The sequence below is a fragment of the Colobus angolensis genome, unplaced genomic scaffold (assembly GCF_000951035.1).
Source record: "Colobus angolensis palliatus isolate OR3802 unplaced genomic scaffold, Cang.pa_1.0 Scaffold469, whole genome shotgun sequence".
In the NCBI taxonomy this organism is placed as follows: domain Eukaryota; kingdom Metazoa; phylum Chordata; class Mammalia; order Primates; family Cercopithecidae; genus Colobus; species Colobus angolensis.
In genome coordinates, this window is record NW_012118143.1 from 641978 (window position 1) to 657028 (window position 15051).

Genomic DNA, 15051 nt, shown 5'->3' on the forward strand with positions numbered 1-15051 from the left:
CGTTGGTTGAATCCACAGATGTGGAACCCACAGATACAGACGTATACAGTTACTTGTGTGCTTACTTATGTAATGCGTGGCTCCAACAACCCCCACACATACAACATATACAAACTCAATCAATACATTTCTCAACCATAAGCCACAAAAAAGCAGAGACCTTATCTGCTGTGTTCATCATTTTATTCCCAGAGACTATCACAGCATCTGCACATACTTAGTGTTTAATAAGCAATCACTAAATAAATTCAGACTTTTTCTTGTTAGATTCTTTAGCAAATTTTATCACACATGTGCACACTCAAGTACACAGTATGATATAGAATGTTATGGAAACATTCCTTTTAATAATATTCAGTTTTCAGTTGAATGTGAGTAATTAGAATGGTATGGATGTATACTATAATACAAGTAATATCTTATTGGGTATATCTTATTTGAATCACTTCCATTTTCCATTGGTGACTTTACTTATTTTCTGCTAATTTTTAGATGTTATGTTTGGGTGGTTGGTTCACTACAGATTAGCCAATCCACTTTTGTGATAATAAACAGTAATTCTTACAGGTGTCACTGGGCTATCTAATTTGGTTTATCTCTCAAAGTGAAATGCCATATTTTGGCATTATGTGATTTGCATTGTGAAGGTCTGACTCACAATCTTTGTTGTCATTAGAAAATGAAGAATGAATAAATAATGTAAGTCAACTTACCAAATAGATTTTGCCGTAAGTACCAAGGCCAATGGTTTTATCTAGTGAGAATATTCCAGTTGGATCCTGCAAAAAAGTAAAACAAAAACTGTCAATCTTCGTAGGAAATTAGGCGAGCATTCAACTATCTTAAGCAGTATTTCCAATCTTCCTTGTTCTGTTTAAATTTACATGGGAAGAACTTAAATGTCATTTACCAAAAGAATAGACATGTCACAATCTCCTTGAACTGACTATATTCATTTATTAAAAAGAATAAGCAGTATGGACATTAAGTAGTCATGTAATTATTTATCATAAAACTGTAAAATGCACACAATTATGTAAGACTGAGGCATAACAATGAGGTAATTAGAAAGATAAAATAGAAATAAGTTCATTTACTTGCAATGGAAGTGCTCTTTTATTTTAATATTACTTTTTTTTGTTTGTTTTGTTTTTGAGACAGAGTTTCACTCATGTTGCCCAGACTGGCGTGCAATGGCGTGATCTTGGCTCACTGCAACCTCCGCCTCCAGGATTCAAGTGATTCTCCTGCCTCAGCCTCCCGAGTAGCTGGGATTACTGGCGTGTGCCACCACACCTAGTTTATTTTCTCCATGTTGGCCAGGCTGGTCTCGAACTCCTGACCTCGTGATCCACCTGCCTCAGCTTCCCAAAGTGCTGGGATTACAGGTGTGAGCCACCGTGCCCAGCCGATATTATTCTTTTGAGTGATAACTAGACAAGCAGAAAATTTAACATGCAACAATAATGACTAGATGTTGGATACAAAGTTTAGACGACTTATTTGAATTACAGGTTGATGCAAAAGTAATTGTGGTTTTGGCATTAGAATAATGGCAAAACTGCAGTTACTTTTGCACCAACCTGTAACAGCTCTCAAGAAAGAAATACCATCTCTAAATATGAATGACAAAGCAAGATCATGATATTAAAAGAGCATCATTTTAAGAAAATTAGACAATTTTTTAAAAGTTAAACTTTGCATCTGCTAAATACCTGTTCATGGCACAAAGTGACGTTTTCTGTGACTTAACCCTAAATGTGGCATCATAGGAAACAAAACATAACATGTTTTGGGATAGAGTTGTGAGGCTTCCATATTTATCTTCAAGTATTGTTTTCTTACCTTTAAATATGGGTACTCCTTGATTGTTCACCACAAAACACGGTTTCTTGAATTTTATCACTGTTTGAACTTTCAGTCGAGAAGCCTATTTTGCTATTTTAGTAAAACTTATATGAGGCATGAGTAGATGCCAATTTATACACAAAATGGTAAGAACATTGGCAAATTCTTGGAAATTCACATACCTTATTGAAAATTTATTTTATATACACAAACGTTGTTTAATCCTGTTTGAAAACATTTTGATTGCTGTGATAAATACAAGCTAAACAGGAAAACTATTGAGCATATGCAACTTAGATGAATGAAATTATAAACTCCTTAAAACTGCCATGATATTTGTGTAATCTAGCAAAACTCTCATAGGAAAATGACACAGCTTTGGGATTACATCATTCAATAAGTATCCAACTGGACAGAGAGTCAGAAGACTTGAATTTTAGCCCCAGCTCTACCATTAATTAACTATATGACTCTGGGTAAGTTATTTATTCTCTCCGGGATTCAGTTTTCACATATATAAAATAAAAGTATTGTGATAGGTAATCTCCCAGCTCTAAAATTCTACAGATGAAAATCACAACCTATCAATCATTCTAAAATCTAGATTTTCCACTGAATTGATAAAAGCATTGTTAGATTAAGCAGCAGCCTAGCAGCTTAGTTTTTCAAAATGATCATCAAAGTTAAGATCACAATACACAGTTATTTCAAACAAATAGTTTAGGAAATATACTCCCAACAAACATGTAATTTATCTAAAAAGACAATTTTTAGGATCTAAGAAGTAAAAATAGATCATTATATTATCCTTATTATTAAGCATATCACTTTTGTTATAACTCATTGAAAGATTTACAAGAGAAAAGCCAACAAAAAAGTTACTAGGGACTGAGTTGAAGACTTTATCACCGTAGCACATTTATGTGATGGATATCATTAAGGGATTTATTTTAGACATTGTTAATTCTGGAGAAACAGTCTTTGGCCATCTGTCAAAATAATCAAACATGTTACCTGATTCCTATTGGTAAACTATTCTTTGCTATAGTTAACGCTGCATTTTAGCTGGAAAAGATAACATATATTAGAGAATTATTGTAACATCTGTATGACCTGTATTTTTGAGTCTTTGAGCACAGTCTTAAATTTCTTTATTCCTTTCTCTAGTCCTCAATAACATAAAAACTTTACCCTGATTTGAATACAGTTATCTAACTATTCAAAAAAGACACCAAGGAAATGGACTAGAATAAAATGCCTGTAGATATTCATGGAGGCCTCATATCTATGTCAGGAAACTTGTTTTCTGCTCTCAAATGACCAAACCATCTTTCATACTCATGTTTAATAAAAGAACATTTAAAAAATTTCATCTTAAAGGCAGCTCAACTTAATATTCATATATTCTAAGACTATATTGTTTTCTTTAGTCCTAAATGCTATTTTTTGTTCCCCATCTCCATGCTACTCTCTTTCAAGACTAAACGTTAAATTGGGGAAAAGAGGAGAAGGACTATGCTTAATACTAGGTTAACAATGCCAAATTCCTCATATATTTTGGACTTACAGTCAGAGCAAGTTTATTTTGGATTTCCAAGGAAGGAAGAATTGGAAAGGAACAATCTTTTTGGTCACTATGAAAACAAAAGTTTCACGTCAGAGGAGTCTCCATAATTATTTGGTCCTTTCCTCTGCCCTGCCACCTTGAGATAAGAAAAACAGAAGAGGATAGATGTTCGTATCTATGAGTGCTATACCAATTTGGAGATTATTTGGGGGGGTTGGTATGTCTTGATGTCCCATTTGGGTATACAAAATGGTCAGTAAAGAAGAAACTAATTTCTAAAGTTTGTCTTACAATAAAGTACTAAAAATCCAAGTCTGAAAACATTTTTGAACCATAAACTGTTAGACAAACCTGTTGTACTTTCGTTATCTCTTTCTATGCATCTAAATTATCTCCTGCAGTTTAAAAGTCCTAGTCTCCCTGCCCACTGAAATCTCAAATTCTGGGGAGTTGTTTCTGTCTCCTGAATTCAAGGGCAGGGAAGAAAGACCATCTTGATGGCTAATTTTAATAAAAGCCAGGGGTGGGAGTAACTGGAAGGAAAAGAGCCAATAGAAAGCAGTGTTAACTGGTCAAGGGAGAGAATTTCAAAGCAGAGGCTGATCCACAGAACCAAATACGGCAGAGATTAAGGAGAAAAGGGAACCAAAAATGGTCAACATGAGTAGCAAGAAATTTCAAATTTAGGATAGTAAAGGAGAGTGAGGAAACACGCTCCAGCAGTCAGGCTGCAAAAAGAAGGAGACTGCACAGTACCTTGAAGGAGATAGCAGAGGCTTTTCTCCTTTTACTTGTAATATTAGAAACAGCAATCTTATGAAAAGAGTTTTTGGAGAGAGAACATGAAAGGGATAGATACGGCAAGATGAGTGCCAGAGTGAGTTTCAGAGGTAAAGGAATGGGCTTCACAATTTACATGGTGGCGTTAAGGGGGAAATCTTTTCCTCTAGACCAGTGTTTCTCAAACTGTAGACTGTATAAACTCTCGCTACATGAGAATCATCTGGGTAATACTGTTAAAAATAGAGATTCCTTGGACCTATCATAGAATTATGAAATCAGAATTTTTGATGATGGGTCCCTAAATCTCGAAATTATTCTTAAATTTTGTGCACTGTTCTTGTGCACTACCATATGAAAATCATTGCTCTAGAAACTGGAGAAGAGAAAAGACAGAAAATAAACTGATGTGCAGTGTTATGCAGAGGTGATGCTCTATATATATGCAATTGAGGATTATGCTGAATATTTCAATCATAGTTGACTGAAATGAAGATAAAACTGCTTCTAAACAGGGGCTAAGGAACTTGGTAAAGTGGGAAATTTCTCATGACCAAATGTGGATAGCAGGCCTGGTCTGGGTAGAGCTGGAAGTCATACTTAAATATAAGCCTAATGTATTTCAAATATAGTTTTTGGATCATGTGCTATTTCAGATAACCTCTGCCGCTACTGTCCCCTCAAGGCCTGTCTAATCCTGACCCCAATATAGATTAGGACTACACATGGCAGTGTCAAATACCAAGGCCACAGCCGTGAGGAATGTCATTACCATACTGGGCACAGAAGGCAAAGGGGATAGTCATAGTGAAAGACATGACAGATTTGGAGAGGAAGAAATAGTTTCCAGTCTCAAGGACACAGGCATACTAGGAATATATATGCACACACACACACACACACACACACACGCATATATATACACATACATACACACACATATGGTCATATATATATGATTATATATATACGTACACATCAAAACAAACATATATATGTGTGTGTGTGTGTATGTGTATATATATATACACACATAGGGAGAGGCAAACACACACATCCCTAGGTATTGCTGGTGGGCAAGGTGAATATATATACATATATACACACATATATTACAAAGATATATATCAAGACATAAAGCTTTATACTTGTCTTTTCAGAAAGGAAACACAAACCACAAATCTCTGCACTTTCTTTTTTGTTTTTTCACCTACAGAAAATATTTATTCAATAGAAAATCAGAAAATTACAGTAACCCATTAATTAACAAACATAATGGAATTGATCTATTGTAATTACATTGGCTCTCTTATTTTGTCTCTGACTTTAGTGCATTATGTGAAAAAGTTATGTCATTGTATAAAAGTGAATGTTTTAATTTTGAAAGTTATATAATTTTCTCACCCTTTCTTGTTTCCCAGTTTTCACTCCTGCTTACTCTTTTGGGTTTAAAAATAATATCTATCTAATAACAGAAATACCAAATAACCTACCAATTTCTTCAAGTCTCAATTTTTAAAGCAAGTTTATCCTCCCTCAAGGGTCTTTGTCTTGTGGTCATTTAGCTGGCTAGGCCTGCAAAGGACATAATGTGTCAATTTTAAACTAGAGCCATATTTATTTATTCTTCCACATTCTGAATGTTTTTTCTCGGTTTGCAACTACAAGATTTGAATCTTCCCTCATTGTCTGCCAGCTGCCAAATTGGTATACTTGGTGTTTACAGATGGCAATTTTCTGACCTTCACATATGTCCTATTGAGGATAATTACTGCAAGGGATACCATCATATGAAGGTTTATTTACTTGCTTTATCAACTCTACTTTGCATCAAAATGCAAACTTCAACACAACTGATTCAGATTTCTCTTCACCTCTTCATTTGCTTTTATTTCTTCAGAGTCAGAAAATAAATCAGATGTACAGAAACCCCAAATCGCTGAAAAACATAACTCAGTGACCAAAGCAACAATAACTTTCCATGTCTAAAAATTTGACAGTAAAGAAAATTCTAAAGGGCATGCTACTGCTCTTCTGCTAGATTTCTTAGGGTTTGAATCTGGGTGTTTGAGGACAGGGGAGAATTATGCATAAATTGCTCAGAGAGTGAAAAACCACAAATGAAACAAAATGTCTCATGTATAAAATTTAGAAATTGTTAGAATCTGAGGACTTTATGAGACTTTCATGAAGTCTGGAAAATGAGGCCAAGCATCAGTGTCCTGAAGTTTTGTATCTTCTCGCTACTCCCCTTACATTAAAAACCAACCTTATCTTTCTACTCTCCCCACACACCCACTCTACCAACCCCTCCAGGAAACTAATATTCCACTGAACTGCAATGTAAAGACTGCAGCCTTTCCTCTTATCTCCTGGGCTCCACCAAATTCTTATGTCCCAGGGCCATGACCGGGTCAGTTAGTCTGGGCCACTTCCCCCATTTTTTCTTTTTTGTGTGTGGCTGTAAAACTTTTTCTTCTTTTTTTCCTTGGGTGTGGAATTCCCTGCCGTATCATTTCTATGAGGTCTTTCCCATTCACCCGTTTAGTCATATTTAGAAGGGAGTTTATTTCAGTTTGCCCACCTGCCTGAATCAGTTTCACATATCTGCCCTAGTTTGCTTTTTTTCTCTTTTCCCAACCATGGGCAGAGAATGTTGGAGGAAGGGTAACATTTTATTCCTTGGTTTTATACTTTTACTTGGGTGCAAATCTAGTCTGAATATAAAGTTCTGCTTAGAAAGGAAACCACCAATTGAGGCCTCCATATTCCGGAAATCTCATGTATCCACACTGAAAGGAAGAAATTCTGGGTGCATGCAGAATGAGAAAAGATTTAATTTTTTAAAGTTCTGTGATATATTTTATGAAGCTGCATAAATAACCGCAACACTAATATCTGTAATTCATGTTTGCACTGATTGGCAGAGAACAATTTGGTAAAATGTTACCCATGTGTACCACCTTACCTCTCCACATACAGCATCTAGTGTAAAATCATATAGCGAAGGCTTTGGGAATGCCCTATTTTTTGAGCGAGACAGGCTTCTATCATAATCAAAAACACATTCTTTGAATGCCAAATATGTGTAAAATTAAGTCAATCGACTTCGAATAGACCTATAACTTTAAGGTTAATATTTAGCTTTTTTCAAAGCAAGCAAGGCCACTGTCCTGAACTACAGTTGCCTGGTGATCATTCCAGCGGGGTGCCTGCTTATTCCCTTTCGGAGAATCCTGGGGCCTTTTGCATTCAAGACAGGGTGCGAGTGAAATGCCAATCTAAAAAGGGAACTTGAAACACGGATTTGGGTGGAATCCAATATTAGCCACAAACCAGATGCCAATGAAATAAACTGCGCTGCCAAAATAGTAAGTCTACTAATTACGATGGCGATAATAGTTTACCAATCAATTACAACTCCAGAGGAAAGCTGGGCATTCGGGAAAAGAAGAGCCCACAAATGAAAACCACAAGAAAAAGCTAAATCTGGTTGGGCAAGGAACACAATATTAAAAAAAAAAAAAAATGGAGTGTGCAGAATTCACTCCTTCCTCAAACGGCGTCGACTTCTTTCACTCTCACAACACTAAATCAGGAACATTGCCCTGGCGAGAATAAGGTTTTAGAAAGTGTATTAGAAAATTAGAAAAGTGGGACTCAAATGCCTCAATTTTCTAGTCGCTGTCACCTAAAAGTAAAAGTCACCCCGTAAGTAGGCATCTCCGATGGCAAAAGCAGCAGCAAAGGACAGGGCGGCGGGATAACAGGGAGGAGTACTCAGGCAGACACGCGACGTTGCACTTTTTGGCCTCTGTTGGAACAAGCGGGCTAGGACAGGTACTGGCGCTCCGCTAGACAAGGCGGGTCACATATTTAAAATGCCCCGCTGTTTAGGGTCCGCAGCACCTCACTGCCATCTCTTCTCTCGGTCTCCCCTTCCCACCACCCCGTGCCTTTGCCTTTCGTTGGAGTTTGGTGCGGTCCGGGTGCCCAGGGGGCGCCTTTTCCGCATGCCGCCCCAGGGTCCCCTTCCGCGCCCGCGAGACCCGTCGAAGTCCTGGTCTAGCCCGTTTTGAGGGCGTCCGCTCCCTCCCCCTGGTACTCAGAACCCACCAAAAGAGAGCATTTCGGGGGGCGACGGGCGTCCTCTACTCACCGGCAAGTGGCCCAGATCCGTGACCTCCCTGTCCCTCCAGCCCCCAGGTCCCGCCATGGCTTCGAGGACCCGAACGGAGTGGGCGACTGAATTGGGTGCGCGCAGAGTCTAAGGTGAAAGCGGATGAAGAGTTGAAGGGAGGAGAGGGAAAGGGGGAGGGCAGGAGAAAGGAACTGGGGGATTGGAGTTCGTGGCGTGGGAGATAGAGGAGGGGAAACGTGGAGTGAAAAGAGTTGGGAGTGGAGGGAAACCGGAGTTTGTGAGGCGGGAAAGCAAGTTGGGCTAAGGAGAGAGAGGAGCCTGAGCGTCCGTCCTGGAGATGAAGAAGCTAGAAGGGTGCTCCGTGGCGAGAGCGCTGTGTCTGCCCCGTCAGGGTGCGCCTCTTTCAGGGTAGGGAGGGGGGCGGTGCAAGGAGAGGGGACCCGGGAGCAGCTCGAAAGGGATTGGTGCAGCGTCACGTCGCCAGGTGGGCAGCCGCCTGGCGGGGAGGCAGGCTAGGAGGGCCACCGGCCGAGGGAGGTGCTGAAGGACTATAACGGTTTGCGAGCAGGCCCTTCGCGGCCTCCCCCGGCCCTCCCGCCCCCTCCCACATCCACTGCTGCGCCAGCCGCCCCTGCTCCCGCCCCCGCTGGCGAGTGTTCCACAGGAAACTTTTTCCAGGCAGCTGCCAGCCCCGGAAAACCGGTCCCGCTCCGCGCCGCTCCCAGTCTGGGCCCCACAGCCTTGCCACAGTCCAAACAACCCGCGCCCTAGACTTCCCAAGAAACACTTGTGACTTTTCTAGTTGTCTGTTTTCTCTTTCTGTCCCTCCGATTTTATCGCTCCATTTATTGCAAAGACCCACCAGTTACAGAAGGAAATGACTTGCCACGGGTTGGGAATCAGTCCTAGGCGAGCACCTATTTGAGCAGAAGAAGGCACCGAGTGCGCCCCAGGGCTGTCACAGCTTGGCCTTCGAAGCCATTAGCCGAGGGCAAGAGCAGAATGGACAGAGCTTGGAACTCTCTTCCCGGCAGGCCTTATCTCTTCTGGCCCCAGGGTAGTTCGTGCTAGGTCCCAGTCTCACTCAGAACCGCACCTGTTCTCAGGTGCTCAGGGTTGAGTAAGACTGAGTGTCTCCAAAGCCGGGCCTGCCCTGGGTCCTAAGTTTTGCATACACTGTATTCGCAGCGCGTGGAGAAAAATCCTGCTTCCCTTCCAGTCTCCAGCGTTCCGGACGGGTTTCATTCATTCGCTCATTAATTGCAAAACTTTTCCAAGTGCCCAAGTTGTTTGCTTCCGTTTTCCTTTAAAGCGCTGGGGGACTGACACATGGCTTAAAACAATCTCACAAACGTGATTCAGCTTTGAGAAAGAGCCCCTTGAAACATTCGTGGGAAGGGGAGTCTGTGCATAAACTAACCGCATTCTAAACTCATGCTCTGCAGAGAGCACTTAGTAAATGTCCCGACCTTGCTTACTTTCTCTGGAGCTCCCAGAGGGCATTCTGCGCACCCTAACTCCGGGGTCGGAAAGCCATGTGGGGGGACTTTTTTCCTGTTTCTTTATTTTTTAATTAATAATTACCTACTTCTTTTAAGAATTATGCGAATAATTCTTCCCACTGACCTCGAGCTCTCCGCTTCTGACTCATTCTTCTAATTTCTGTAATATCTTTACATATTGGTAGATTTTGTTTATTTCCTGTCTGTTTCAATGCCAGAGTTTGACCTCTTTACATTCCTCAACTTCCAAGTCTCAGTGAGCTGTGTAATGGCCACAGCCTGTCTGAGGAACCAGGTTTCGCTAAATAAAGAAAATTCTCTGTTAACGGTTGCAGAGAAAACCAACTATTACCTCCCCCCAAAAACAAACCCGGGTGTGCTGGATCGAATTTTCTCGATAATTCAAATATGATAGATACCACCACAGAAATTACACTTTCCAATAATTCAAATCTTGACAATTTTATCACACAAAATAAATCCTTTTAAAACACACTTTAAGAATTCCTGGATGATCAGTAAAACTCTTCTGAATCTTCCTAAATGTGAGTCTGAAATTAACATTTCTTAACTAGAGAAGGGCGGGTGAACTAGTTAATAGAAAATTACACTTTTACATACACATTTAGTTTTTAGAAATAAGACACGAAATCAAAAAATACAACATTTAAAATAACTCTGAAGAAGAAAGCAGGGCTCCAGCTCTTCTTTCTTCTAGTCAAGACTTTTTTTTTTTTTTTTTTTTTTACAACGCGATTTGCTGAACGTGGGGTGTGGGGATGGGGTGTGGGGAAAAATGCCCCGTGGCCCCTAATGGCAAAGACTGTTTTAGACTGAGGGGCAAGTCCAGGCCAGGAAAACAATCCAGGCTAGATCATTGGGCTAACTAGTTGCAAGGCTCTGTGGGAGGCTCCATAGGGATTAGCCACATCGGTCTTGGGACACCCCCCCTCCCCAGGTGCGGGAAGGGGAAACCAGGTGTTTGACCAGAACTTGACAGAGAACTTACACATTTTAAAATTTATTGTTATTTTCAAGGGAGAAAGGAGGCATGGAAGAGCATGGAAACTTTACCTTGTAAGCTGGCATTATGGGGATTTTCCTGACCAGCCTGGGGAAGGTCAGCTCCTCTAGCAGGACAGAAGGCAAATAGATGGCCTCCAGGCATGGGGCTGTGACAGGAGCACAGCCTTGAAATAGGGCATTTGTTTTCCAACTTCAGGACTTCTTTTCCTTTCACTCTATCAACCATCATCTCCCTGCCTCCTTCCAAGATGTTCTTATTTATCTCTTTCTTTCCTGACTTCAAACTGCATGAAAATAACCCTAATATGTCGCTGGTCTAGAAATTTCTCAGATTGTGTTTTACCCTGAAACAATCTCTCTGCCAACATTACATGTCCCATATTTGTACCATCCCCTTCTTCTCCAATCCATTCTGTTATCTTAAGGCTATTAGCCCTTTGGAACTTTTAATTGTTATATTTTAATAGCTAAAATTGATTAAGTGCTTACTGTATGCACCAGACTAAGTGCTTTGCATGTATTATCTCATTTAATTTTGTTGACAATTTATTCTAGGTTTTAAATTATTGCCCCCAAGTGTTTAGTCAAGGAAATTGAGGCACAGAGAGATGAAGCAACTTGCCTAAAGCCTCACAGCTAGTAATTGGAAGAGCCTGGCTTCCAACTCAGGCAGTCTGACTCCAGAGTCCACTTGTCAATGACTGTTGAAGGGCCAGTGAGGTGCATATTTTGAGACTGTGTGAAGAGGAGCCAAATTCAAAAAAGCCTCAGGGTAAGAGAGATCAGATGACATTAGCTAGGCCCCTGAGCTATCCAGTTCCCCCTTCCCCTTTCAGCCCTCAAACCCTCCTAACAGAAATAACAGGATTTATAAAAAGAAATGGAACCCAGTCATTGCCTAAGAGTAGCTAGTGACTGCTTAAGCAGATATCACCAAGTGGATCACCTCAGAGCGCAAAATCATGGTTTTCAAGCTAAGAAACTTCCAGAAAGTAAAACAGCAACTTTTAATGCTAAAAAATTAAAATATATTCCCATTCCTTCCCATGAGTTTTTTTTTTTTTTTGGCTGGGAACAAACTTTATTCAGTAAGGACTTGAAGTAGGCTGTGTTTGTGAGCAATAATGCTTAACAGAACTGAGATGTTACATGGCACGGTTACAGACAGTAGCTCAGTTGGTAGTAGTACCATGGACATAGTACCAAGGGCATGGGTTTGATACCCTAGAGGACCAGTATGCATCTCTCTGCTCTTTGGCCCTTAATAGCAGCTCCCCTCTTGCCAACCCACATCCTTTTACTGGGAAAACAACTCCAAAGTCAGTACTTCCATCTTTGTATACAAAGAACCACATACTCATTTTGATATGTAAGTTGTTAATCACATAATCTGAAGAGATTACACTTCAAGGGCATGTGTGTATTATGAAAAATATAGATTCAAAATATTCTTGGTTGTTTCTTCTTTTTCATTTACACGTTTAAGATTGGCAATATATACCTTAATGGACACTTATTTAAAAATTTTATTTAAACTTGTTTAAAATCTCATAAAACACTTTATTAAAATTTTCAAGCATACAAAGAAGGTCTGTCATTTACTGGTTTTCCTCTACTTTGAAACTTCATATATGAAAATTACTTCTTCTCTTAGCACAAGCTTGCTGTGTACATTACTGGGCCCTGAGTGGGAATGGTGACATAAGGTTATTTAGCAATCTTTTTGAAAAGAAGAGTCCCACATCTGTGATTCCAAACATTTCAGGTCTAGTATCTTCCAATATACTTGTGAGTGGCTGGATAGCCTCTCTGAAAGACCCTCAAGAAGTCCTAGTAGGAAGAGAAAACTTTTGGGAACCACTAGGCTAAAGGACCTTCTTGAGGTTTTCTTTCTTCTTTTTGGAGACACCTTTGCAAACTGTAGGATTTCCACCACAGTTCGTAACACTCCCGGCACCATTAGTTTGATTTTTCTTACATGCCACTTCTCTGGGGACAAAGCAACAAGCTACCCAATGTTTCTGAAGCTAGAGGTCATTAAATGTGCCTTCTGACCATAGTTTGAAAAGCTTCTGTTGCTTGTCGTGGAATGCTCTTAAGCTCAGCATGATTTGAGCTATGCTTGTTTCTAAAATGAGGCCCTGGAAACCTGAGCGTAGCTGAACACGGGTCTCCTTGCTATTGAAAACTGGAATGCTACTCTAAAAAAAAGACAATTGTTTTATGAAGACAACTGAAACAGGGAAATTAAGACCAAAAGTCAAATCGATTTCTGAAGTCGGAAAGAGGATTCCTTTTTTTTTTTTTTTCTTAGTCTTTCCTATCTTTGGAGGCCATACCATCCTTTTCCAAGAATTCCCAGCCCAGCAACTTCAGGCTACCCATCCTTCCTCACCTGGCACAGATGCACGTGGGAAATTGTTTACTGTGACACTAATGAAGCTTAAGCTTCAAGGCCTCTCACTTGCACTTCCAATGCCCTAGGAGTGGCCCTAGTAATTCTGTATTGCTAATTTTATATTCCTTACTTTGATGTGGGCTCCTCAAATTATAAAAGCTTCAGACTCAAGAAAACTCAAATCTGTCCCTGAATGCACGACATCTAGAGAACACAGCAAACTTGAATTATGTGTTTGTGTGTGTATAATCTCCATAAATCATTAAGGCTTGACAAAGTAGGAGTTGCAACTAGCAATCCACAACTAGAGAATATGTACTTTTAAAAGAGAAAAAGCCCAGGGTAGCAAAGGAGGAATAGCACTGAATATTAAGAAGTTATCTATCTATGTAGAAAGGAATATATCACATAAGCAGGATAGATATCCTTTCAATTGACGATAAAATGGAAAAAGGAAACAGAATTAATATTGTTATGAGTGTATGTTACAGACTGATGACAAGAACTATATATATATGGGCAATACTTCTTAACTACAGATCACAACACTGTGGAGGAGAAAGTAATAATGATAGAAAGCATATTATATCATATATTATTTAATTAGAAAAATTTACAAAATAAATATATGCTTATTTTACAAGTCAAAAAAGTCAAAAGTGAATGCAGAAGAAGGTAATAATAGTCTCTGCCTTCTCCATCCAATCCTATACCACCACCAATACTCCCTCGACCAAAATAATCAAATTTTGAAACAGGAAGAAAAGATTCCAGACAGTACATATCAGTAAAATTCATGTTGCTTTTAGGGGAAATTGTAGCAGAATATTATACAGATGGCTCCTGAAATAAGCTTCCTAGAAGCAAGTAGTGGTTCACTAATAATGAGCCATGGCAAACTAGCTCATTTCCTATTTTGATTTTGTTTTGTTTCATTTTGTTTTGTTTTTGTTTGTTTGTTTTTGGTTTTTGAGACAGAGTCTCACTCTGTCACCCAAGCTGGAGTGCAGTGGCGTGATCTCGACTCACTGCAACTACTGCCTCCCGGGTTTAAGCAATTCTCCTGCCTCAGCCTCCCAAGTAGCTGGGATTACAGGTGCCCATCACCATGCCTGACTGTCATTTCCTATTTTGAGTGGTGATAGCAAATGCAATATAACCTCCTTGATATAACCCCCAATGAACCAGTCATCATGTTATTCACTTTGTGTGGTCTCCCCCTACATCAAATCAGGACTGGCCTTTTGCGGCCAATAGAATATGAAGGAAGTGATGGTGTTGACTTGTAAGGCTAGATCATAAAAGAAACGGAAACTTCTGGCTAGGTCTTTCAGATAGTTTGATTTAGGAGAAATCACTCTCCAAGCCTTGAGGACACCAAAGTAGACCTGTGTTAAAGCTTACATGGAGAAGAACTGAGGCCCATGCTAAGAGCCAACACCAGCTTGCCAGCCACATGAGTGAACCACTCTAGAAGTAGATTTCTCACCTCCATTGAACCATTAAGATAAAAACATTCCCAGACAACGTTTGACTGTAACTACATGACAGACCTTGAGTCAAGCCACTCCCAAATTTCGGATCCATAGAAAACATGAGGTATAAGAGAAGATTATTGTGTTAACCGACTAAATTTTGGGGTGATATGTTAAAAGGCAATAAACACCTCATAAATGGGTTTCTCAACCAGTCTGGGCAACATGACAAAATCCTGTCTCTACTAAAAATACAAAAGAAAAGATTAGCTGGGAGTGGTGATACATGCTTGTCCTTCAAGCTACTCAGGAGG

The 15051-nt window shown here is 39.8% G+C and overlaps 1 protein-coding gene across 1 annotated transcript in view; it reads right to left on the reverse strand.

Annotated features, from left to right (window-relative positions):
- The window catches only part of NRK (Nik related kinase), a 134620-nt gene extending 125930 nt beyond the window's left edge, over positions 1 to 8690 (reverse strand). The window contains exons 1-2 of the mRNA XM_011958335.1: positions 8355 to 8690; positions 714 to 779 (exon numbers count right to left, since the gene is read on the reverse strand). Coding sequence (XP_011813725.1) covers positions 714 to 779; positions 8355 to 8411 — 123 coding nt within the window. The 5' untranslated portion in view covers positions 8412 to 8690. The remainder of the gene's footprint in view (positions 1 to 713; positions 780 to 8354) is intronic.
- Positions 8691 to 15051: the final 6361 nt, after the last annotated feature.